The 22,240-nt window shown below is 34.8% G+C and overlaps 4 protein-coding genes and 2 pseudogenes across 7 annotated transcripts; 3 read left to right on the forward strand and 3 right to left on the reverse strand.

Annotated features, from left to right (window-relative positions):
• The first annotated feature begins 649 nt into the window (after window positions 1-649).
• Window positions 650-3,321, forward strand: LOC111274454 (uncharacterized). Its single transcript, XM_089755523.1, has 6 exons — window positions 650-766; window positions 1,432-1,499; window positions 2,105-2,216; window positions 2,323-2,490; window positions 2,819-2,968; window positions 3,065-3,321. The coding sequence occupies exons 1-6, from the start codon at window positions 692-694 to the stop codon at window positions 3,089-3,091; spliced, it is 600 nt and encodes a 199-aa protein (XP_089611649.1). The 5' UTR covers window positions 650-691; the 3' UTR covers window positions 3,092-3,321.
• A 206-nt stretch (window positions 3,322-3,527) lies between these two features.
• LOC111274453 (uncharacterized) lies at window positions 3,528-8,793 on the reverse strand. 2 transcript variants are annotated; one of them, XM_022859112.2, is made up of 4 exons: window positions 8,679-8,793; window positions 7,956-8,110; window positions 6,686-7,779; window positions 3,528-5,742 (listed from the first exon to the last, which is right to left on the reverse strand). In XM_022859112.2, the coding sequence occupies exons 3-4, from the start codon at window positions 7,727-7,729 to the stop codon at window positions 3,649-3,651; spliced, it is 3,138 nt and encodes a 1,045-aa protein (XP_022714847.2). In that variant the 5' UTR covers window positions 7,730-7,779; window positions 7,956-8,110; window positions 8,679-8,793; the 3' UTR covers window positions 3,528-3,648. The 2 variants fall into 2 exon arrangements, with proteins under 2 accessions (XP_022714847.2, XP_089611648.1); XM_089755522.1 differs by having other exon boundaries at window positions 6,686-8,110.
• A 1,134-nt stretch (window positions 8,794-9,927) lies between these two features.
• Window positions 9,928-11,400, forward strand: LOC111275449 (uncharacterized). The gene is made up of 3 exons (XM_089755686.1): window positions 9,928-10,022; window positions 10,451-10,682; window positions 10,801-11,400. The coding sequence occupies exons 1-3, from the start codon at window positions 9,931-9,933 to the stop codon at window positions 11,068-11,070; spliced, it is 594 nt and encodes a 197-aa protein (XP_089611812.1). The 5' UTR covers window positions 9,928-9,930; the 3' UTR covers window positions 11,071-11,400.
• Window positions 11,401-13,453: 2,053 nt separating this feature from the next.
• On the forward strand, window positions 13,454-16,640 carry LOC149511108 (uncharacterized; annotated as a pseudogene). Its single transcript, XR_016334199.1, has 2 exons — window positions 13,454-15,135; window positions 15,876-16,640. The product of XR_016334199.1 is annotated as an uncharacterized LOC149511108 (transcript).
• Window positions 16,641-16,724: 84 nt separating this feature from the next.
• Window positions 16,725-20,628, reverse strand: LOC149511109 (disease resistance protein RPS5 pseudogene; annotated as a pseudogene). The gene is made up of 2 exons (XR_016334198.1): window positions 17,615-20,628; window positions 16,725-17,092 (listed from the first exon to the last, which is right to left on the reverse strand). The product of XR_016334198.1 is annotated as a disease resistance protein RPS5 pseudogene (transcript).
• Window positions 17,635-18,780, reverse strand: LOC149511110 (putative disease resistance protein At1g12290). The gene has a single exon (XM_089755872.1). It carries the CDS (start codon window positions 18,778-18,780, stop codon window positions 17,635-17,637), a length of 1,146 nt encoding a protein of 381 aa, XP_089611998.1.
• Window positions 20,629-22,240: the final 1,612 nt, after the last annotated feature.

The raw sequence follows: 22,240 nt of genomic DNA on the forward strand, positions 1-22,240 counted from the left end.
GATTGGAGAGTTCACAGAGATAAGAAAATTTTTTTAGGCATAAAAAAAGTTTTTATAGAAAATAAAATAAGAAATTTATTAATTATTTTTTTAGCTAAACAAATAGTATAATTTGTGAATTTTATTTAAAGGACTTATAAACTTTTATATTTTCTAATTTATAACGTGGTAACTATTGCCATTAATCATATATAAAATTAATATATTATCAAACATAAATTTATTTTTTTAATTTTTTAATTTTAAAAATAATATTAAAACCCATAATAATGCGGCTAGTGATCTATGAATCAATGATGGCTGCATAACATATTAAAGCCCCAAAAGCCTAATACAAAAATTTATACATTCAGTGGCGCTAATTTTAAAATTTTATAAATCACCCGCCAAAACTACTAGATCCAAGGAAACTTGTTTCTCCTCCATGCCCGGTACAAAATCTCGCGTTTCCTCTTCTTCCAAACACCCAAAATAGGTGCTTACGCTTCATTTTCTCTAAAACCTACTTTTACTGTTTTCTCAACTTTTTCAGGCTTCTCTGTTTGCACTGTTCTCAAAGCATAATCGCACTTTTGTTTTTATCTATACTTCTTCAATTATGCAAAGCGTTCGATGAAATGTCTCAACAAATATTGAAATTTGAAGGTAAAATAGAGTTGAAGGGGCAGTGAAAGTTTTTATCCTTAAGAAGATGCACGGGAGAAAGGCGTACGAACTGGTGAAAGAGCTTGCCAGTGGTGAACAAGGGCATCTCAAGATTTTCAACGTAAGGCTACTTGCTTGCTTGCTTTTATATACAAATTATTCTTCTCGCACATTTAAAAATGTTTCAGAAATGAATGAACCTATTTGCTATGATGTAATTGAAAATTTGCTTGGTAATGGTGGGTATGCTTCTTCTCTTTGAATTTGGGTGGTTATGCATAAGTATTTGCTCAAGATATAATAGCTTTGAAGATTGACTGTTTATTTCCTAAAGTATCTTTACCTCTGTAAGATCCATGAGGATTTTGCACGTTTTGGATATTTAAGGCTATAAGTAATTTGGTATAGATGTGTTCTTTATATTTTCGGTATAAATTCAAGATCTTTCGCATGCCAACAACATGCTACCAGCGTAAAAAGCCTCAAATTTTGAGCACATTTCCTTTATTTCCTATGTGAAATGATGAGAGAATACTTGTTTTGATCAATTTTGATTAGGGTTTTTTGAAAAGATTTCATTTTTTAGAGTGCATCTGACCTTTTTTTTTCTTCTGATTTGCCGACCTTCATTCCCCCAACCCCAGTTTTATTAATTTTTTAGCCCTACCTCATTATATTTTGGTAGAGGTTTTTTTGTTATTTTTAATTCATGAATATATGATGTCAAAGCTGTGTTTAAGTCGATTTGTGCTGGTTTAAATTGTTGTATGTGATGTGATCTTGCAGACTGAGCTCTTTGAACGAGTAATTGAAGAATGCAATGAACATCATAATGCACTTCAGTCATTGATAAGGTAATTCATTTTTGCTATTTTGATTCTATCGTCTTTTCTTTCTTGTTATTTGTCCTTCCTTATCCCCCTTTTCCCGTAACTAATTCTGCTGAAATTAGGTTGTGCTGCCTCTTTGATTTCTTTAGTCAAAGGGTGAGCAACTGACTTTCACCTCTATGCCCCAAGTTGTCCTACCAACTTCTAGAGATTTAATTCTTCATGTTTTGGAAATTTCTTAAAATTAGAAATGTTGGATGCCAAATGTGAACAATTGATGGTAATGCTTAGAAGTTAGAACTTTCATTTTTTGGCCATTAATGTTTAGAACTTTAAGATAGCGATAGTGTTAACAAGTGGACCTTTAAGGTTAATTCATTTCTGTGGATACTAATTGCCGTAGGCTGTGTGCATAGGCATGCACTGGAGCTTGAGGTTGAAAAATGACTAATGAAATATCCTTTCCAAAGATTTTGGCTACACAATATACAATGCACTCTAGGTGAATGCCTCCTTTTATTTTTTCTAAATTTGGGGTATGGGGTGGGGGGTTGGGTTTAGACTTTAGGAGCGAACTTTAGCTGCATATATATCACTTCTGCACATTAACATGATTCATATTACAATAGGAAAATGCAAGATGAGGGACTGGAAGTCCAAACAGCAAGAAATGCAGACCACTATGGAGCACTCATCCACCACCTTTCTTTAATTCGCAACAAGCATTGCCTAATGGCACATGTGTAAGCATATCATATTATGTTGTCATTTCCTTAGGAAGCTGCTTCTTGTTAGTTTGCATGTTAAGATTTGGTTTATTTTCATCACCTGCTAATTTTTATACAAGTATAACCGAGCAGAAATTATAAGAGATTTGGCATGGAAGGTATGGTTGCTTCATGGACTTCCAAGTGAAATTCAGGAGAAGTTTACTGACACAGAGGAACAGTATTTCATAGATAATTCAAAATCTTTGAAATTATACGTGTCACAACTGAGCCTTGACGTGAATGTGGTAATGTCTCTCTTCTCATATGAATTAAACATTTTACGAGTAAGAACTTCCAACTCTAGGACTATCTCAATGCAAACCTTCTATGATTAAAATTTAAAACGGAGGCCTTATGATTCAGCTGTTAGTGTTAAAGAGAACTGAATGAAATGGTTTAAAAGATAACGTTCCAATAATGGAAACAGGCTAATAAATCTCAACTGTATTTGAGCAAGTAATTGCATTGCATGTAAACTGGAAAAAGGTGGTCTTCTGATACAGATTTTATTCTCTCACAAAGCATCTGTCACTGTCAACTAGATAGCAATGGCTAAAGTTCTTGGTTTGTCAGGATATAGTACCTCCAAAAGATCCCTACATCAAGGTAAGAGTTCTTGAAGATTTGGGTAGTGGAATAATTCTTAGTGATAAATCAGCCAATTTTGCTCTCCACTCGATGCATTTTCTCAAACGAACTGACGCTGAGCAATACATTGCACGGGTGAGTTGCCTTTTCCATTTGGTTGGCTCTACTTGTATCACGAGAAGGGGCTGCCAAATCCTTACTGACTTCTCAATATTTTCCTTGCATCAATAGGGCTTAATGGAGGAGCTGACAAGCTGAACCTGAGAGAGGTCTTTCTGTTATGCCTTCTCCCTCTTCTCTAGGATAAAGATGTTTCATACTAACATGTATTCAGCAGCCATTGCAGTAGCCTAATACCAGACCTGTTTGTTCATCCATTATAAGTGCATTTTAGGTCAGGGCAAGACAGATGTCACTTGAAAAAGAAGAAAAAAAAAAAATTAAGGAAATTTAGTTATATTATCATTTTTTTCCCTTTTAGATGATATTGATGAAATTATCTAGTTTTTTACGGTAATTGGTGTCAATACCAACTAGATAGAGCAGTTACGCTGGGGATCTCAATGGAAGTTACTAGTTCTCATTAATTCTGCATACTTTGGCTGTTAAGAGATCTGAATGTTACAGAAACTGCATTTTGAAGGTTCAATTATCTCTTGTCAAAAAGAAAAAAAAAGGTTTTAATATATCTATGTATGAAGAATTGAGATAGCACTTTATTCATCTTTCAACAGTAAATCTCAGTCATATTTTGCAGCGAGAAGAACAGGCTTTATAGTGCCAGCCAGTACAGGTCACTCTCTTCCGTTTTTAGATCACTTCCTTCTTCTACCACTGCTACTACTATTTGCACCTCTTGACCCTCCAGAGAGGAAAGCATCTAAAGCTGCTAAAATCCGAGCTTCAGATTTGTGGCCTTTCAAGGAGGCCCTCACCTTTCTAACCACCTGTTGTTTCATCACCTTCCGCTCTGCCATTGAAAGATGCTTACACTTGTCCATTGCTTTCAGAAATCCAACCACATTTTCACCAGAGCCCCCACCAGTTTTTTCTAATTTTGTGAGTTTCTCCACAACCTGCAAAGATAACATCCGCTCTAAGCGGGCCTTATTTCCCAGCTCAACTATATCCAATACAAAATGCACGTTGACCTCTTGAGTCTTCACAGATTTGCTCTCAAGGGCATGAGCTATCTTATCTATTAGACCCATTTGAAAGATCTTATTCAAAACAAGAACTCCACCATTGCCAAAAAGCATTTGATGCAGAGCCGTGTAGGCCGAATCCTGCAACTCTGCAGTGTGGCACTGCATCATCTTTATCAGTTCAGGAATAACATCATACTCCAGAAACTTCTTAATGCAGGGTTCTCCACCAGAGTAAGCAAGCTTCATTAGTAAAAAGGCAGATTCAGATCTGACAGAATTTTGTTCTGCATGTCCGGATTGCAGAAGTTCTGATAACCTTCTGATAAGGGGACTTTGTACGATCATTTCTCTGAAACTTGGATCCCCAGCTTTTTCAATTATTGGTATAAGATCCTGCATAGCCTCCAACACCTGTTTGTAGTCATTGTCTAGCACCTTGTGAACGAGGTCTTCAAAAGTTTGTGGTGTTGGTAAAAGGGGAATGTTCCTGTCTGGCATAACAAATCTTTCTAGACGAAGTCTCACTTGCCATGGCAAGAGGTCTAGATTAGCAGATTGAAGAGAACTATTTGAAGAAGGGCCTGCCAGCTCATAAAATGCCTTCAAAGTGACAACGGCATGGTGTTGCATTAGTTCAGAACCACTCTCAATAAGTTTGATAAGATTCTTCTCAATCTCAAAAGCAAACATTCTCTCAACAGCTTTTGACTTTCCAGCTTTGGTCAATGACATCAATATTGTAAACATGCTCTCATGCCATTCCTGGGCATTGGGAGAGAGCAAGTCAGCAAGCTGGTTAAAGGGGATACTCTGAAGCACCTTATTAACAATCTCCGGGCTTCCAAATTCTGCAAGCTTGGCAAGGATGGTTAAAATGTTTATTTGGATTACAGGACCCTCACAATTTTCTAATATAATCGCCAACTTGTCAACCACACTGGCAGTTTCAAGGGATGGAAAATAGTTGCAGTAATCACTCTTACTAAATATATTTATGATGGCTTCTGCAGACACTGCAATCAGAATCTGTGAATTAGTTGAGATAACATCTGCAATTCTGGGTCCTAATATCCTACTAAAGCTTGCCCTGCTTGCTTCAAGTTCAGAAATCGAGTTGCTTGCCATTAAAGCCTGAATAATGGATTCTAAGGTGATAACCACTTGCTTTTCTTCTAAAATGTCAAAGAAAAGCTTCATACTCTCTTCAACAATTCTTTTGACATTCTCTTTCCCAAAAATAAGAAGCCAAGGGCAAATAAATGCAGTTTTTTCAGGTGTAGATCCATGTAGTAGCATCTCAGTTGATTCGGTAGTCTTGCTATCAAGGTACAATGAGACCATGTCATGTACTTGGTACAAAGGATCCATGTCTACTTTCATCAATAAAGACCCTTCGACAAGCTTGCAGACAATGAGAGAAAACAAGCTCTCCTCCCCAAGAAATGCCCATACAGCCTCTACACATGCTTCTGGTACTGGTCCTGCCCATGAAAGAGCAGCAAGAGCAATGAAGAGCCTCTTTGAGTCTACAGGCATTGCTTCTAAACTGAAATCAAACGAACCAAAAATGGTTAATGTGTCCTCAGCATCTTTCTCATTCACATATGAGACAGGACCTGGTGCACACGTAGCAAATGTTGATAGGTTGGTTATAGCCTTCTCCCATTTCTCAGCTCTGACTTCTTTCCTGAGAGCTTTTCCCATAACAGCAACAGTTAGAGGGTGGTGGCCACATCGCTCAAGTAAGCTCTCTGCTATGCCCTATTAGGATAGCAAATCAAAACAGAAAATAAAGTTCATTGAATAAAACTATTAAAACAAAATGCAATTAGAAAACAAGAGTAACTACTAATCATTGACAATTATGTAATAGGTTTAATTTCAGCATTTTGGATAAATTTTTAGACTGTGTTTTCTTTCCATTTTTCCCTTCCGAATTACATTCCCTAAATAAACATAAAATTACAGTTTTGAGAGGTTAGAAATTTTTAAGGTTTTCAACTTCAGTTTATATTGAACTCTAGCTAACTATTAAAGTTCTTGAAAATTTACTCAAGTTAACCAAAACACCTTAATTACTGTTGCAATCAGATATTTGAGAATGCCTGAAAATTTGCATATATAGATCTTTGAGAATACCACATGAAAATTCACAAAAGTTGTTTCACAAAGCTGTGTAGGAGGTTTTATGTTGCATAAATGAGATATGCAACTTTCCTCAGAAAAAAAAAATTCAACTCACATTGAGCAATGTATTAGCATGCCTATTGCTTCAGGCAATATTAGGCAACGGTAGCTAGATTGCATCAGAAGGTGGGTGATGATTAAGTAGGTTTGCCTTGACTCCTATTTCTTAGAGCAAGTATATGTGCGGTATTCATGATATGCAAGGAAAGGAGATAAAAGGAGAGCATTTAGTTTCTTCCAAGCAATGATAGCACAGATACCATGGAGAGTGGTGCAGTTAAATCTCAAAGGTAAAATACCCCTATCCTGCAGTGATCATTTAAAGTTACTAAATTTCTCAGATTAGCTCCTGACTAGTAGAAAGCATGTATGTCTTTGATGTGTTGATTTACAGCACCATTCAGGTTCTATTTCTGTACACAAGTCTTTGATGTATGAAAGCAAAGAATTAGTCAATAATAAGTTTTGTGATTAATCTAGGAAGAAGCCTAAAGCAAAATGACAACTTCTTACATACCGGAAGCTCTTCTTCGCTGAGGAGGCTATGGTAGAGAAGGATTTTCTTGCTTATCTCTTTTATTTGATCCTTGCTTAGCTCTACCTTTTCAGCTTCTGTAATTTCATAAACAGCTTCATTTCTTGTTGTAACTAAGTACTTACAATCATTATCGTACAGTTTAGCAAACCGCTGAACTATGTCCTGCTCCCAAACATCATCAAGAAGGATTAAAATGCTTTTCCCATACAGGGCTTCTTGAAGCAAGCAACAAACGTAATCAAGATCTCCACCGTTCTCTTTAATTTTTTTCCAAAATCCAATCTGCACCAGGAATTTACTAATTTTCCTTGCCAAACGCTTCTGATATTCAGCCTTACTGCCATTGCAAGCAGCTCGACTACACCATTGCCCAAACCCAAGTTCAACCGCTCCACCCACAAATTTTTTTGGTGGATCAGAAGCTACTTGACGAGCTAAACAGGACTTTCCAATACCGGATAACCCCACGATTAGAATGACTTGATGGGAATCCTCCTGTTCAAGTAGATTCCTCACAAAGTTACATTTGCTAGAAATTGGGAAGCCGTGATCAGTCTTTATTTTCAGTCGAACTGGGATGTCTTGTGCTGTTGATTCTATTACTTTCTCTACATTTTGGGCCAACATTTGGGTTTCAAGCCACCAATTTAAGTCATCTTTAATTGAATGTGTCAGTTTTCCAAGTGGATCTCCAGCCATCGAAATCCAAAATACTTTAGCCAAGTTCTTAGTTTTACTTTGTGATACAATTGTTCTCACCTTGCTGATATTTGGGCGCAACCTTTCTATCAGGGCATGCAAACTTTGAATCTGGTAATCTAACTGGGCATTATGAAGCTTGTCGGCATGTTTTTGCCTCATTCGTTTCGTCAAATTCTCAAGATCGCACACAAATTCTTCTAGGCTTCGGATTCTCTTTGGAGCTTCATCAAGATTTCCAGAGGCTTGTTCTAGTGCACCAACAGCCCCGACCATACTGGATATTATCTCTGTTGCAGAAGCAACAGCCTGTAACGCATCCATGAGCACTTGAAACAGCAGGGTAGCTTTATTTTCAAAGTTTCACCGGGATCCTAATTATGATGAAACTTATTATTAAAGTAACTCCAGTAGACTACATGAGAACTTCCAGTACATAATCCACAGTCAAAGCAAATAGCAGAGATTTCCTTCACCAATTCGTGACAGTAATGAACAGTCAACTAGGAATAATCCAAGTGAAATAGTATATATAGGCCTGTAAACTCACCAGTAACTTAGCCTTGAACCAGGCAACCAGCCATTACAATAATCTGATTTTGCTCAGAGAGAACAAGAATGCGGCCAGAATGAGTCTTCCGCAGTGCCCCACAATCTAGAATCAGGACACTTCTTTAGATCCATAATGTCTCAGACAAGTCAATCCTAGAAGGAAAAATAAATCAGCTGAAATATTGGAAAATTATTGTAACCAAAAGTTCCCTAAGCTGTGCTGCCTAACAGAAACCTCAGATTCTCAAAGTAAGCAATGTAACATTTTTCAAAAAAAGCACGTCACATACAAATCTTTCCTAAGAATATCGATTTCAAATCTAAAATCTGTCCTTAGATTACCAGCACAATGAAGAGATCACCAATAAAAAAAAAAAAAAGAGAAAGAAAGAGAACCCAAAGTAACTCAAATGCTTGGACACCATCAACATTCAAAAGCAGCTGAAAAAACCCATAGTTTCTATAGAATGAGGTATATATCATTTGTATATGATTCTTAAGAGGAGAAGAGAAAAAAAAAAGCCCACTAATCTTTTCAAAGTTAGCCATCATAATTAACACCCAGTTCTTCAAGTACCTTTAAAATTTATCAGAACAATCTAAACCCAGTTCTTATGGAAAAAATCTTAATAAGACCAAGCAACTGTAACGCCAACATATAAGAAGCATCTTGAGAATTGAAACATAGATCAAGCACGTCTAAAAAAAAAGGAGAAGATACCTTGGATGAGTTGAAGAGAAGTTTAACACAAACAATGACTTCTTCTCCGGCAGCTTTTCAAATGTCAGCTTTTGACAGGCCAAAGAGGCTTATATATGTATACAAACTAAGAGATATTCTTAGCATAATGCAACCTTTATATAAAATCTCGCTAGTCAACTGAATGTAGCTGAAATGTAAAACATTTACAGGTAGGCAATGATTTGTTTGTGACAGACCAATGAAATTACGGCTTAATTTGCAGGTGTGAGCAGAAGGATATGCTCTTATCCTTATCTTAACTCCTGTTATATCTCGACGGTCACATGGTATTGTCACCGACATGGCTACGAGATCATTGTAATTTCGTGCAATGTCTGAAATGCGGAATTGTTGGAGAGGAAAAACTTAAAAAAAGAAATATTAAGTGATATTTTTTGAAATTAAAATTATTATTTTAAATTTTTTTTCACAAATTCCATATGTTTTTGTTAAATGCATTAATTAAGGCTAACAATCTTTTTCCCAATCTCAGCAAAGCATTTTTTATGTAATATTTTTTGGTAATTTGTTTAAAACTAACGATTAAGTTTGTATCTAACTTGGTAAACCAATAAAAAAGATTAAAAACTTATGTGTTAATAATGATAGGTTAGTACTTTTCTATTTTATTTCAAAATAAAGTTTAGATTTATTTATTTAAAATTAAAAATTTTTGTGCCTATTTTTCTTGTTCATGTTTTCAGATAACCAAAATTTTTTGTCTTCTTTGAACCGTTATTTAAAGTAATATTTTAAATTTTTTTTAACCAGTATTCATTAACCCTGCCAGCCTTATCGAGGGACAAATGCAAACTGCTGCATAATAAAAATTTTCAGTGGATATTGGTGCTTACTTTCATGATTGCTGCTGATTCCATTATTGCACTCAAGTTCATAACTACCATAACAAACCTGATTTTGTTTTCGGAGCTTGATGCTTGAAATTGTTAAAAAATAACACCAATATTTACTACTACTAATTAATAAATAGTTTTCCATTGTAAACTAATATTGCATGCAACAAATTGATAGATAGTTTAATACTCTTAATTAGGCAATGTCCTAAACCGAAGTATTCAAATGCAAACGTGTGATCAAAATGACCCCGTGGTTTCAATCCATCACAAATTATTTACCACAATAACTTCTTCCTTCTATTTATTTCTCTCCTGTTTCCTCTCTGCAACTTTCTCTTTTTCCTTTTTCATTTCGTAGGTGATTTCTTTCTCCAATGGCTTCTTCAAAGGAATGGGCAAGCTACATATCCTCCATTGCTTTTTTTGTGTATTTCCTTCTTATCATCTTCCAAATCCCTCTTTTCAGGTAAATTCATTTCTCCTCCACTTTATTTTGTTTTCCAATTTAGTTGACAATGATGGATTTGTAGTTTTTAGTTTTATCAAGGAACAAGAGACAAAAGCATAATATATTTCTGGGATTCCTTTTTTTTTTATTTTTTTATTTCATAGAACAGAATAATCCTTGTCATGTATCGCTTTTCCCTCTTGTTCTGGCCATCACATGTTGTAGAATCTGATTTCTAGTCCAATTTTCATTCTTTGATAGCATAGTAGGCTGCATAAAGACCCGGGATTAATTCAGCGTTGGTCTCATTCAGAATCTGAAATCACCTCATAACTCTTCTGCAACTGATAAAATATTTTTGGAAATCCTTCAGAAAGCCACTAAATTCTAGAAAGAACTCAACATATTTGCCAATCTTTTAGACATTTATTTACTCTGCTCTACAGGGTGCCCTGTAGATTTGGAATATGCAAAACACCTATTGAGGTAACATCCGCTCAGTTGATTGCCAGTGATCTCTTCCCCACCTATGTAGTTAAGGTCCTTCTGTATCCAGGGGCTATTGCCAATGCTATCATCAAGAACAGGGCTTTTCCAAGCTATAGCAAATTGTTAAATTTATATAACATCAGCAATTTGAGAACAGCTCCTGCAGCATCTGATCTTCAACGCCTAGAGGTTGGTTTAATTCAAATTTAAACGGCAAAAGACTAATATATTGCTTGATCAAATCTCTGATTAGATATAAATTTTGGTTATTCAGTGATTTCACATTCCCTTTTTTGCATTACACCAGATTCTTTCAGGAAGCTACTTGTCTGTGGTAGGAGCTTTTGTAGGTCTCTTAAGGCATGGAAGAATGAGCCTCTTTGGGACTATGCTTATAATATGGGGCCTTCTCAGAGAAATCATTCTGGGACAATTTTATAGCACGGTTCCCACAAAAGCTATTCATATGTACCCAACAATGATAGTTGCTATGGTTTGTGCTTTTTTGTCAGTTAGAAGGGATGTAAGAAAATTAATCCATAGTTCCTCCAAAGCAAGGCGGGTCAAATTCTTGTGAAGGCAGATGCAAGCTGCACATTAGTTGATACTGCAAAACTTGGTAGTAACAGTATTGAAACCACTGGTGTAAAGAGCTAACTATTAGGCCCACCATTGGGATCTCGGAAAGGAAAGAAGCAACATAATTTTTATGAAATTGAGCTTAATCACAATTTTTTTGGGTACAAAATAGACCGCAGCCTGTTATAGGAAAAGGGATTATAGGTACTGCGATTTGAGTATTAAGATTACTAGATGTCACATCTTAAAGATGATTGGGTGAACCTTTGGGTTCAATAACAATTTGGATTTTAAATTGAGAATATGTATTTCTTGAGCAGCATTGAGATCAGACAGGGGTTAGGCACTTGGTTGACCTAGAATTTATTGGAGTAGATTTCACTATCTTGTAACTTTGCTTCTTTCCTTTATGTAAAAACTTTGAGGAAATGGGTTTTTGCCCTCTGACATTTACATGAAATGGCTGATTGTCCCATTATTCAATTTATCTAACTTCCTCAAGTTTTGTTCCTAGAAATGCAGCATTTGTCTATTACAAAAGGTTGCAGTTGACATATATATATATATATATATATATATATATATATATATATTACAAAACTACCGCTAATACAGCATTGTACCTGCAAAACACCAATCACATGAAAACATGAAGAAAAGGGACGGTTTATCAAAATAAGATTAGTGTCAAAGGTTACTTTTATCTGGCTGCGTTTCCCAATCCTAAACCATTCCGTGAACTTGACAATATATCCACAGAAATGACTTTTGGGCACCTACAGACAATAAGAATTGCATCTAAAGGCTGATAATTCATCACTGAAGATGGATCAAAATCGTGACTGGATGAGAAACACTTCAGATCCTTCTTTTATTTAACACGTAATAATTTTTTACTTATTGAATTATTCTTTCAATAATTTGACATGTTGAATTATACTATATGCATAAAATAATATTCCTTAATGGTTGTTTTATTTCTCTGCCAGATTTTCATCGATACTCTACTAAACACCAATTGGAGTTTTACACAAAATTGCAATCCCTCTTCTATGATTTTACTTCAACGTCAAATTTTTATTTTTTTATTTTTAAGAAAAAGTTTAAGGTAATGGAAGGCTTTATCTATCCAGTGTCAGAATAGATTGCAAGTTTTAAAAAAAATTTACATTAAATTTATAAATCACCTATAGTAAAAAATTGTTGGTAGCAAGAATTGAACTTAAACTTTATAAACAAAATATTCTATTCTTATTAATTCAACCAATTCTCATTAACATTTCAATGTCAAATTAAACCTTTATAAGCAAGTTACCAAAACATAAAAGCTATTATTAGAATTAGGTTGTGCGTGGCAGGGCATCTAGTCTTATTCTTAATGTTACAAGTCAGAATTTTTTTTTCTTTTGGATTTTGGGAAGATGAGACTCAATCTCGCAGGGACTATTACAAGTATTGGACGTAAATTTATTATGTGCGATCTTTAATTTCAATGATCAAAAGTTTAAAATAAGATAATTTTAACTACCAAAAAATTTTATGATGTGTCCCTGCCATGAAATCACACATTTATCTTAACAGGAAGTGCACAAATGGTAGAATATTTTTCAAAATAAAAAGTGAGAAGTGTTAATCTCATGGAAAAGGAAATGTGATACATGTGAATATTGGTTTACAACTTGGGCAATGTAGACAAAGTTCTAAATGGATCATATTTGGTTATTTACATACTATGGATAAAGGGACTTGGCATTGACACTTGCAGGGCATGGTCATTTAATTAGGTTTTTCACTTTTAAAGTTTAAACCCGAGTCTCCCATGACAAGGGCTTCAAAACAATTTTCTTAGCTTTGCTCGAGCGTTGAAGCGTTGTGGACAACTTTTTTCTAGGTGTACTCGTAGCAAGGGTAGGAATTTGGATAAGACTGACCAAGATTAGTGGTTAGTATTTCTTGCTTAGGGATTTAATTCTATATTAATCAAATATAAATTAGAAAGTATTGGCTGACTAATCATATGTTATTATACCAAAAATACTTTAAAATTAGAAATGACTGGAATATCACTCATAATATTTTAATATTTTTTGATTGACAGAATATTTTACATATTGATCTAAAGAAAGAAAATATTTGAAGTACAGTCAAAATATTTGATTGGTTTAGGGTTATCTAAACTTCAAAACAGTACCAAAAGTAATCTCTTAAAATGAAAATTATAGTAAAATATCACTTTATTTTTTTATTGAAATTGTGAATATTATTTATTTGTTTTTTGAAGAAGTGAATGTTATTTAATTGTATTAGTAGTATATGTGAAATTTGTTCCTCTCTTTAAAAAAGTTAAAAGTTGAAGGCAGAGGATAGAAAATTAAAACAAAGAAAAAAAAAGTAAAAATAGAAACAGTAATAATTAAATTAAGTTAAATGGAAAAAGCACAAAAACTGAGAAGGACATGTCAGAGCAGAATTGGTTCCTCTTCCCTGTCCACAAGTTGCACATTCTACAAGCAAACGGTAACGGACAGTCTTTTTTAAGTTCTGCTCATCATTGCATCACTTTGTTCTCTTTTCATTTTTTTCCACTTAAAATTTAACCAGAGTTAACACTTAACAATACAGTTCAGTGAGAATATGTGAGATTGAAGATCCCCATAGTTACTCGAAGCACAAAGATTCTTTCCCACCTGCTGTCAACTGCTGGTCCATTTCTAAACCACTGGTACATATCAAGAAAACCTCAACTTTTGTGTCTTCACTTTGCCTTTGTTGATTTTGGGATTTTCTTTTTGGTTTCTTTTTTGAAGTCTGGCAGCATAGAGAGGAAATCCTTTCTCAGTTTGGAATTCGGTTTTGCTTTTGTGTCTGGAATGTGGAAGGATAATCCTAATTGGTTTGCTTTGTTAGAGTAGTTTTGTCGTTTGGAATTGTTTTGCTTTGTTTAGAGCAGTTGTCTTTTGGGAGCTAAAATTAGAAAAAAAAAAGCTTGGCTTTTGTTTGTATAGTTTATGATAAAGTTTCTGTTTTTGAAGGCTGAAGATCGATCGAGTTTTGACTTTTGGCTAGTTCTGTAAGTGGGTTTTGGTCGTAGAAGGTAGAAATCGTAGAAGGAGATACTATAAGTGGTCTTTTAAATGGTTTTTAGATTAGCACTTTCTGAAAGCTTGGAAATTTGTTGTCAATATCAGAAGTTTCATGGTTTAATGTATGGCCTTATTAGGTGAACTATGAATTTCTAGCAAAAATTCATTAGATTTCAGATTTGGGTTTCAGCTGCCAGAAGCTGATATTTGCCTGTGGAAGTTAGGATCTTATACTTGTCTGTTGGGTTTCATTTGACACTTTATATGTAGAGATGCTGGACAGAAGCTTGCAAATGTCACTGAATTGCCCATCTCACTTATCAGTCTGTGTAACTAGGCAGAGAAATCTTTGTAAGGGAAGGTTGAATCCGGTTCTAGCTATGTCCTCATCCTCAGTGATCTTACACGCTGGTGAAAGTGGGAAATTTCCTAAATCTAGGAAAAGTTCTAGTTCAGGTGCAGCTCTTTAAGCTGCTCTGCTGGGTCCTTGCTTAGTCATCCAAACACTGTGGGAATAATTGGAGGGGTATCTGTTGGTTCTACTCTCAATTTCGTGAGAAAACTAGTGCATTGGAGTAAGGAAAATGAAGAGAATTGCATGCCTTTTGTTCTTTGCTCTGATCCAGTTTTGAATAGGGAGCTTTTATCCCTGGAGAGGAGTTCTTCTTCTCTCTGCTGTGGAAATGAACATTCACAATTCGATCATACCCGGATTGTTGAAAATCTACTGAGTAAAAGTTTTCCTCGAGAAATCAGGAGCTCACTGCATTGTTGTGCCTTGTCATATTTCACACTCATGGCATGATGAAGTGTTTAAGGAATGTTCTGTTCCTTCCCTTCACATGGGTGAGTGTCTTGCCAGGGAGCTCAAGGAAGCCAGGTTGAAGCCACTTGAAGCTGGGAGCCCTTTGCAAATTGGGGTACTTGCCACTGATGCGACTTTAGAAGCAGGGTTTTACCAAGAGAAACTACAGAATGAGGTAATTTCATTCTGTAAATTTTGTCTGTCTCTTCCAAATTGTTCTGTCCTGAGAAATAAGCTTAGTGCATCTATTTAGGAAAAATTTGTTGTTTGTAAAAGTTTATGTTCTTGTCCTTTTTGAGAAAAATGATTGTATTAGTAGGAGAGTTTGTGTTCTAAGTAATAAACAGTTAAATTGATAATAATTATTCAAAAGAAAATGAAGATATTTCAGTGAGGTAAGAGGATCCTTCATGTGATTTAAATGGTTTTGAAGGTGTTATGTGGAGATCTGCATCCAATCTAAAAGGTTTTAAACAGACTAGTTTTATCTTCTTTTTTATGGTCATGACTGAGGCAAGTTGGTGGCCAGTACAGTGGGAGAGGAGGGGTAGTAGCCAAGTTCTTAGAGATAAAGAGCATACAGCTCGTAATCTTTCACAGCTTCTAGGTCACCTCTTAGGTCTCAGCTTGTTTAAATTATATGTTTGGCATGATATGAGCACATTGTATTTGATCATAAATCATCTTGCAGAAAGGTCCAATGTATCTGTTTTTAAACCTGTGCAAGTTGTTCTCTTCAACTTCCATGGAGAATTGGAGATTGTGAGTTTGATAATTTGATCATAAATTCAAGTTCTTACTAAGAAGTTAATTTGTTGGTGTGAAAAAAGGGGTTGAGATGATGGACTGATTATTTCATTTTTATATCTGAATTGCAATTTCACCATCATATTTCACTTCAATATATGCATGTAGGGTTTTCAAGTTGTGCTGCCAGATAAAGCAACCGTGGAACACACTGTAATCCCTGCAATTGATGCTTTAAATAGAAAAGACATGGAAGGGGCACGAAATCTGCTGAGAATTGCACTCCAGGTTCTCCTTGTGAGGGCAGTTAACACTGTAATCCTTGCATCTGATGATATGCGTGACCTCTTGCCTCAGGGTGATCCTCTTCTTAAGAAATGTGTTGATCCAATGGACGCATTGGCGAGGTCAACTGTCAAGTGGGCACAACAAGCTGTTAGGGACGGCAATAAAGGCTGCTAAATTAGTAGTTGTATGCATTCTTTTGTGATTTATTATTATTATTATTGTTATAGGGTTTCTTATTATCATTCTTGGGGAATAAGTCCTGAAAATGATCCCCGTATTGTTCTGTATTATTTGTGTCAATTAAGAAAGCATAAAAGAACAGAAACTAGAGCGAAAATTGTAAGTGAGGCGAAGTGCCTATTAGGTCTGGTAAAATATCAAGAACTTTTTATGGGCTTCCATTCGGCGACAAACCTGTTTGGAACGTGTAGTGAAGTTGGAGTTATGCTGTTGGTCTGGTGTAGGAACTCTAATTTTTTTTAGATCAACCCTGTCCCATAAATCATTTAACGGCAAAACTAGTACTCGAGATTCTGTATGTGTCTTGCTTTTCGCTCAATATTCTGTACTTCTTTCACCCTTCCGTTCTAACCTACTCCCACCAAAAGAGAATATATGGATATGTGACAACTAAACTTTGTTAAAGGATCAGTTGCTGATTGAAACATAAAACACAATAACACAACTAAAAAGTTTATGTAAGATGAATACTTGAACGAAGTGTGCGGGTGGGTAAGTAACTTTTTTTTTAGGACAAGTGAAAGTACATTTATCCAAAGGAAAACAGAAGTAAATCTGTTTTAAGACAAATAATCCCAAGGTCTACAACAGAAAAGCAACACTGTAACAAGCAATCCGATTAAGGAACGAGTAATTATAATCTATACCACAATGATCACCGATAACCTTATTTTATGGTTCAGCAGCTACGTTTGATGGGCACACAGACAAGCTTTAAAGTCTTTCTCAATCTGCTAAAAAGGAGTAGCAGGTGATTTTGCTTTCTGGGGGTTTTTTCTCTTCTCTTCAGACAGGGCACGAGTGGCCAGATCAAGTAGGCCTGAGGATAGCAGCACCAAAACTGTCTTGCTGTCCATCTACAATATTTTTCAAGAATAAAGGAAAAATCATATCTTCTCTAAAATTACTCTCTGCAAGAAACATAGTATTTTTAGCAAGCTTCAGATAAATTGACTGATGATAACTAAATTTCTTCAAAAACAGTGAAGCATTGGACATAGATATTCCCCACAACACTTCTGCATAGTATTTTCAATCAAAACAATATGCAATGCATCATCATTACCTCCTTTTGATCGGTGCTTTTGCTTCAAAAACAATTTGCAAGACATGTTAGATAAACATAGACAAAATAAATTAGATATTCAGATTGAACTTCTAATAGACAATATAAAAACATCAAGCAGTCTCAAAGTACAACAAAGTTGAACCAACCATGAAAGCTTCTACTTCTTACCAAATGACCAAGATTCACCAGAAACTTGCAGTTAACCAAAGAACATGATACAACCTAGAAAAGCGACAAAAGCTACATATGACACAACAAGTTCAAGACAACAGTAACAGAGATGGAGAAAGGTAAATGTAAGATTACTTACTGGCAAATTCATCCCTTTCTTTAAACTGCAACGAAACAAGGAAGACAAGTATTTCTAGTAGATTCATCCTCCCATTGCAGCTCTTTCCACCATTTTTCCTCTCCTTCAATTCTGATTTTGTTTCCTTTTGAACTGTTAGAGTTGAGTGGAAGTCTCCTCAGCTTTGGGCAATTTTGAACACGAATTTCCTTGATACATGAGAAGGGTAGTGCCTTCCAACAAATGCTCTCCAATTCTGGCAGGTCAAATAAAGAAAGATATTTGAGTGTTTCAAATGGGGTTAAAGTTCCTACAAGCTCTGGCACCTGACTCAGTTTTATCTCATTGATTATTTCTTCCATTTTATGGCAATGGTATACAGAAATACTCCTCAGAATTGGAGCGAAAATAAGCCATGTTATGTCCCTCAATTTTGAGCATTGGATTATGAATACCCTGTGGAGGCTTTGGAAGCGATGTTGGGTTGCAATCACAGAGGTTTGAATGCGGTTCTGTGCTTTTATCATTCTGCCTTCCCCTGCCCACTCCATTTTCACTTCTTCCAAACTTTCACACCACCTAACTGCTAGAGTATGGAGAGACTTGATATTCGCTACAGATAAAATATTCAATTGCTTTGTGTCCTCCAAAATCTCGAGCCCAATATCGTCAGTGTAGTTGTGTAATCTTTCTGCATTCAAATATCTATCAAGAGCAAAAGCACTTGTTACAGACAAGGATAATGCATTTAAGTGATTCAAGCACTGCAATTCTTCTAACAAGCGTTCATTACTTTCTTCTACTGCCTCATCGAAAGGATAAGAGCCTTGCATTCTCAATGTTCGCAGCTTTGAGAAACCAGATATCAACCCTCTTGGGATTGTGATGCGACTGAGTATGTAACTCAAGTTCAAACACTTCAGCTTTTTTAAAGCCTTCAATTCAATTGGTAGCTCTCCTATACTTGTAAATGATAGGTCGAGATATTCTAGAGATACCAATTTTGCAATCCCGACTGGCAATTCAGTTATACCTTTATTTCCAGCAAAGCTTAGAACTTTCAGGCCACGCATAAATTGGAAGAAATCATTGTGAATCACCTTCAACTGATGATTATCATCGAGAAACAAAGTTTGAAGATCGGGACAGTTAGGTGCTTCTGTTAGATTTTGAATCCTGTTTCTCATCAATCACATTCTTCGCATACCTTTCCATCTTTCACCCTCTGGCATTTGAGTCAAATGATAACCCGCTCGCACAAAAAAATGCCATTTCTCTGCTTCACACTTACAAGCTATCCATAAACTCATGTCACGAATCACATCATGCATTTTTATATATGAATCACCTACTACTTCTTCCAGTAAACATGCATGAATGAGAGAACTAATGATGTAGTGTCCTTGATTTCGAGCTTGACTTATGGTGTCATGTTCATCCAAAAACCCTTCTACAATCCATAAATCTATCAGCCTTTCTTTACCAATGACATAATCTTCTGGGAATAAGCTACAATATAAGAGGCAAGATCGAACCATGTCATTTGGCAAACTATTATAACTGAATTTTAGAAGAGGATATACCTCTTCAACCATCATTGGAAAAACAAAATCGGCTGATTTCTTCAAGACTTTAATTGTGTGTTTCCATTCTTCAGGTGTGTTCTTGCAAGCCATGGCACGACCGATAGTGATGAGTGCAAGAGGTAGTCCTGCACACTTTTTGGCCACTTCTTGAGCTAGCCCACGAATATTTGGATGACTATCAAAGACATCTTTACCAACATGTTCCTCAAACAATTTCCAAGCCTCTTCTTCGGGCAAACATTGCACTTGAAACTTCTTACGAGCTCTCATTTGGCCACACACCTCAGCAGAACGAGTTGTAAAAATTAGTTTGGAACCATTTTCTTGAGTCGGGACAGGTATCCCTAGCTTGGATAGATCAACTCTTTCCCATATATCATCTAACAACAATACAAATTTCTTTTCTCTCAAAATCCCCAAGATGTCTATGGCTTTCTCATCGGGAGTTTTATCACTCCAAATTCCATTAAAAAGGCCAATCCTCTTTGCAATATCATCTTGGACCTTTCCGATACAAAATATTCTAGACACCACAACCCAAATAACCATATCAAATCCAACGGATAAAACACCAATCTTGTTATTGATTTCAGTCAAGAGCCTAGTCTTGCCAACTCCGCCAACGCCATATAAGCCAATAATTCCCACATCCTTTTGTTCAAAGGCACTCCAGACCTCATTGAACATGGATTCCAAGCCTACGGCAGAGTCGCTCGGTCTTTCAACCACCAGATCTGCAGGTGCCTTCTTAGCTACCACGTTGAAAGCTCCCTTTCCCTTTAGATCCTTAACATCACGTAGTCTTTTGGCCACTACTTTGCTGAAATTGAGGGTAGGCTTGCAATTCTTGGAACAACAGCCTCCCAAGCATAAATTCTTGATTTCTTCAGGACCATCAATAAGCAGTTGAACTTCATTTATCATAGTTTCTGCCCTTGAAAGCCATCCTCGAACTTCATCCAGCGGCCTCCATTTTTGTTGTACAGCGATGTTGACTTCCGTCTCCACATCATTCCTTCTCTCCTTTAATTCGTCCAGAGCTGTGTTCAAGTCAGCAAGGTTTTCTTCAAGATGGCATGGGTAGATTACTTGTCCAGCAACACAATCCCAGCAGCGAGAAATTATGGTATCACACGACAATTGAAACGAGAAAACGTTCCCCATAGTGTTGCACAAGATTATAATTCCAAGAAAATGATTAAATTTCCCAACAGGAAAAACAAGAAAAATTCTAATGACCAGAGAAGAAGATGAGTGTTTAACGACGAGAGGAAGAAAGAACAATAAGAAGCTTGATTCAAAGGCGACAACAGGTGCAAAGAGCACCATACCTGAGTAATTAAATATTAATTTCTTAGTTAGTGGAATGGGAATCTAACTTTTCAAAATTATTAAAATTTACATTCATTCAAAGTGGAACTGTGGAAGGCAAGTGAGGAGGCTTCCTCTGGTCTGCCTATGATGGCACTTTGTCACTTATCAATGAATTTTAATTTTAAAATATTTTATTTTTACAATTGAGAACAATGCATTTAAAATATTTAAAATGATTTTATTCAACATACATATCAGATATTTCACTCTCTAATAGTTGATACTAGAATTGGTAGAAAAAAATAATATTTTGAAAAGATAAATTGTTGGAAGAGAATAATAGATAAAAAATTTGGGTCGTTTTGTTTTGTTTTGTTTTTTTTAATGGGAAGAAATATGCATCATTGATTTTATTTTTTAATAATAATTTAATTTAATTTTTTATAATTACTTATATCTTATTGAGTTGACGTCACTTGCTACCATCCAAATTTCCAATTGTTATAAACTTATAATTGCAAGTTTCTAATAACAAAAACCGGAGTTTTAATAATTGAAACTTGATTTGAAAAAATTCACAAAGAAGATTAATATTGTTTTAGAACTAAATATTAAAATTAAACTTTTATGTTTTCCATCTGCATTATTATTCCAATTTATTATTTATATTATGTTTCTCTTTTTCATTTCTAATTTTAAAATATTGGGAAACAAAAATAATTAGCATAAAATTTTTAATATTTAAACATAAATAAATAAGAAAAAAATTATCAAATAAAGATTAAAACTTTTTTATAAAATTATATTGAAATTTTTTAAAATTTGGTTATAACTTCGTAACAACAGAAACTTTGAAATGCGCATAATTGAAGGTTATGGCAATCAATCAAAACTCAAAGTCATAGGTTACAAAAAATATAATTTTTTACTTAAAATTTTCTTAATGTTCAATAATAAAAAATTTTGCATGTAAAAAAAATTAGAAAAAGGGTTAAAAAAACCTTTGTATTTGCATTAATTTCCCGTAAATGACAGTGTAGAAAAGTAGAATATTTTTGTTTCCAATATCTTTTTTATCAATATTAGGCGCTTCCCAAGAATTTGCTCGGAATCTTCAAATCAGTCAATAAAAGCAGCAGGACCCAAAACTCATAGCCATTGGATGCTTTTCACTTTTCCTCCTCTCCTTTAAAATTTTTATATGTATTTTTGGAAGCATATGCCGACATGATCCCTTTTTATTTTTTTTTCCTCGGATGCTTATAACCTTTCCTTTTCTCATTTGATATTTTTATATATTTTTTGGAAGCATATGCCCACATGATCACTTTTTTTTTTTTTTTTTGGTTTTCATCTCAAATTTCGTTTTTTTTTTTTTTTTAAGGACGTAGCAAAAGATCACGCATTGTGGCGGATCAAAATTTTTTATTTTATTTTATGATATTTAAATAATTAGTTTTTTATAATAAAATTCATATAAATTTTAAAAATAACTGAAAGATAACAAAAAACACAAATCGTGTCTTTATTTTGATGGACTTTATTTTTTTCAAAAGTTATCTAATTTTTAAAAAACAAAAAATTAAAAAAATCTCATAAAAGATGTGGAATACTTTTATTAAACTTAAAATATTAAATAATTAATTTATTAATATAATATATAAAATAAAATTAATAATAAAATATATACTTTAAAATTAATCAAGATAAAATACTTTAAAGATATTTTCACCTCAATCTCTTATTT

Source organism: Durio zibethinus, chromosome 26, assembly GCF_047325235.1.
Source record: "Durio zibethinus cultivar Kanyao isolate XHJ-2024 chromosome 26, ASM4732523v1, whole genome shotgun sequence".
Lineage (NCBI taxonomy): Eukaryota > Viridiplantae > Streptophyta > Magnoliopsida > Malvales > Malvaceae > Durio > Durio zibethinus.

Coding starts and splice junctions, on each gene's coding strand:
- LOC149511110 (XM_089755872.1), bottom strand. CDS start 18,780: ATGAGAAACAGGATTCAAAATCTAACAGAAGCACCTAACTGTCCCGAT.
- LOC111274453 (XM_022859112.2), bottom strand. CDS start 7,729: ATGGATGCGTTACAGGCTGTTGCTTCTGCAACAGAGATAATATCCAGT. Junction 5,743..6,685: donor TCAGCGAAGAAGAGCTTCCG/GTATGTAAGAAG, acceptor CTATCCTAATAG/GGCATAGCAGAGAGCTTACT.
- LOC111274454 (XM_089755523.1), top strand. CDS start 692: ATGCACGGGAGAAAGGCGTACGAACTGGTGAAAGAGCTTGCCAGTGGT. Junction 767..1,431: donor GGCATCTCAAGATTTTCAAC/GTAAGGCTACTT, acceptor GTGATCTTGCAG/ACTGAGCTCTTTGAACGAGT. Junction 1,500..2,104: donor GCACTTCAGTCATTGATAAG/GTAATTCATTTT, acceptor ATATTACAATAG/GAAAATGCAAGATGAGGGAC.
- LOC111275449 (XM_089755686.1), top strand. CDS start 9,931: ATGGCTTCTTCAAAGGAATGGGCAAGCTACATATCCTCCATTGCTTTT. Junction 10,023..10,450: donor TTCCAAATCCCTCTTTTCAG/GTAAATTCATTT, acceptor TCTGCTCTACAG/GGTGCCCTGTAGATTTGGAA. Junction 10,683..10,800: donor CTGATCTTCAACGCCTAGAG/GTTGGTTTAATT, acceptor GCATTACACCAG/ATTCTTTCAGGAAGCTACTT.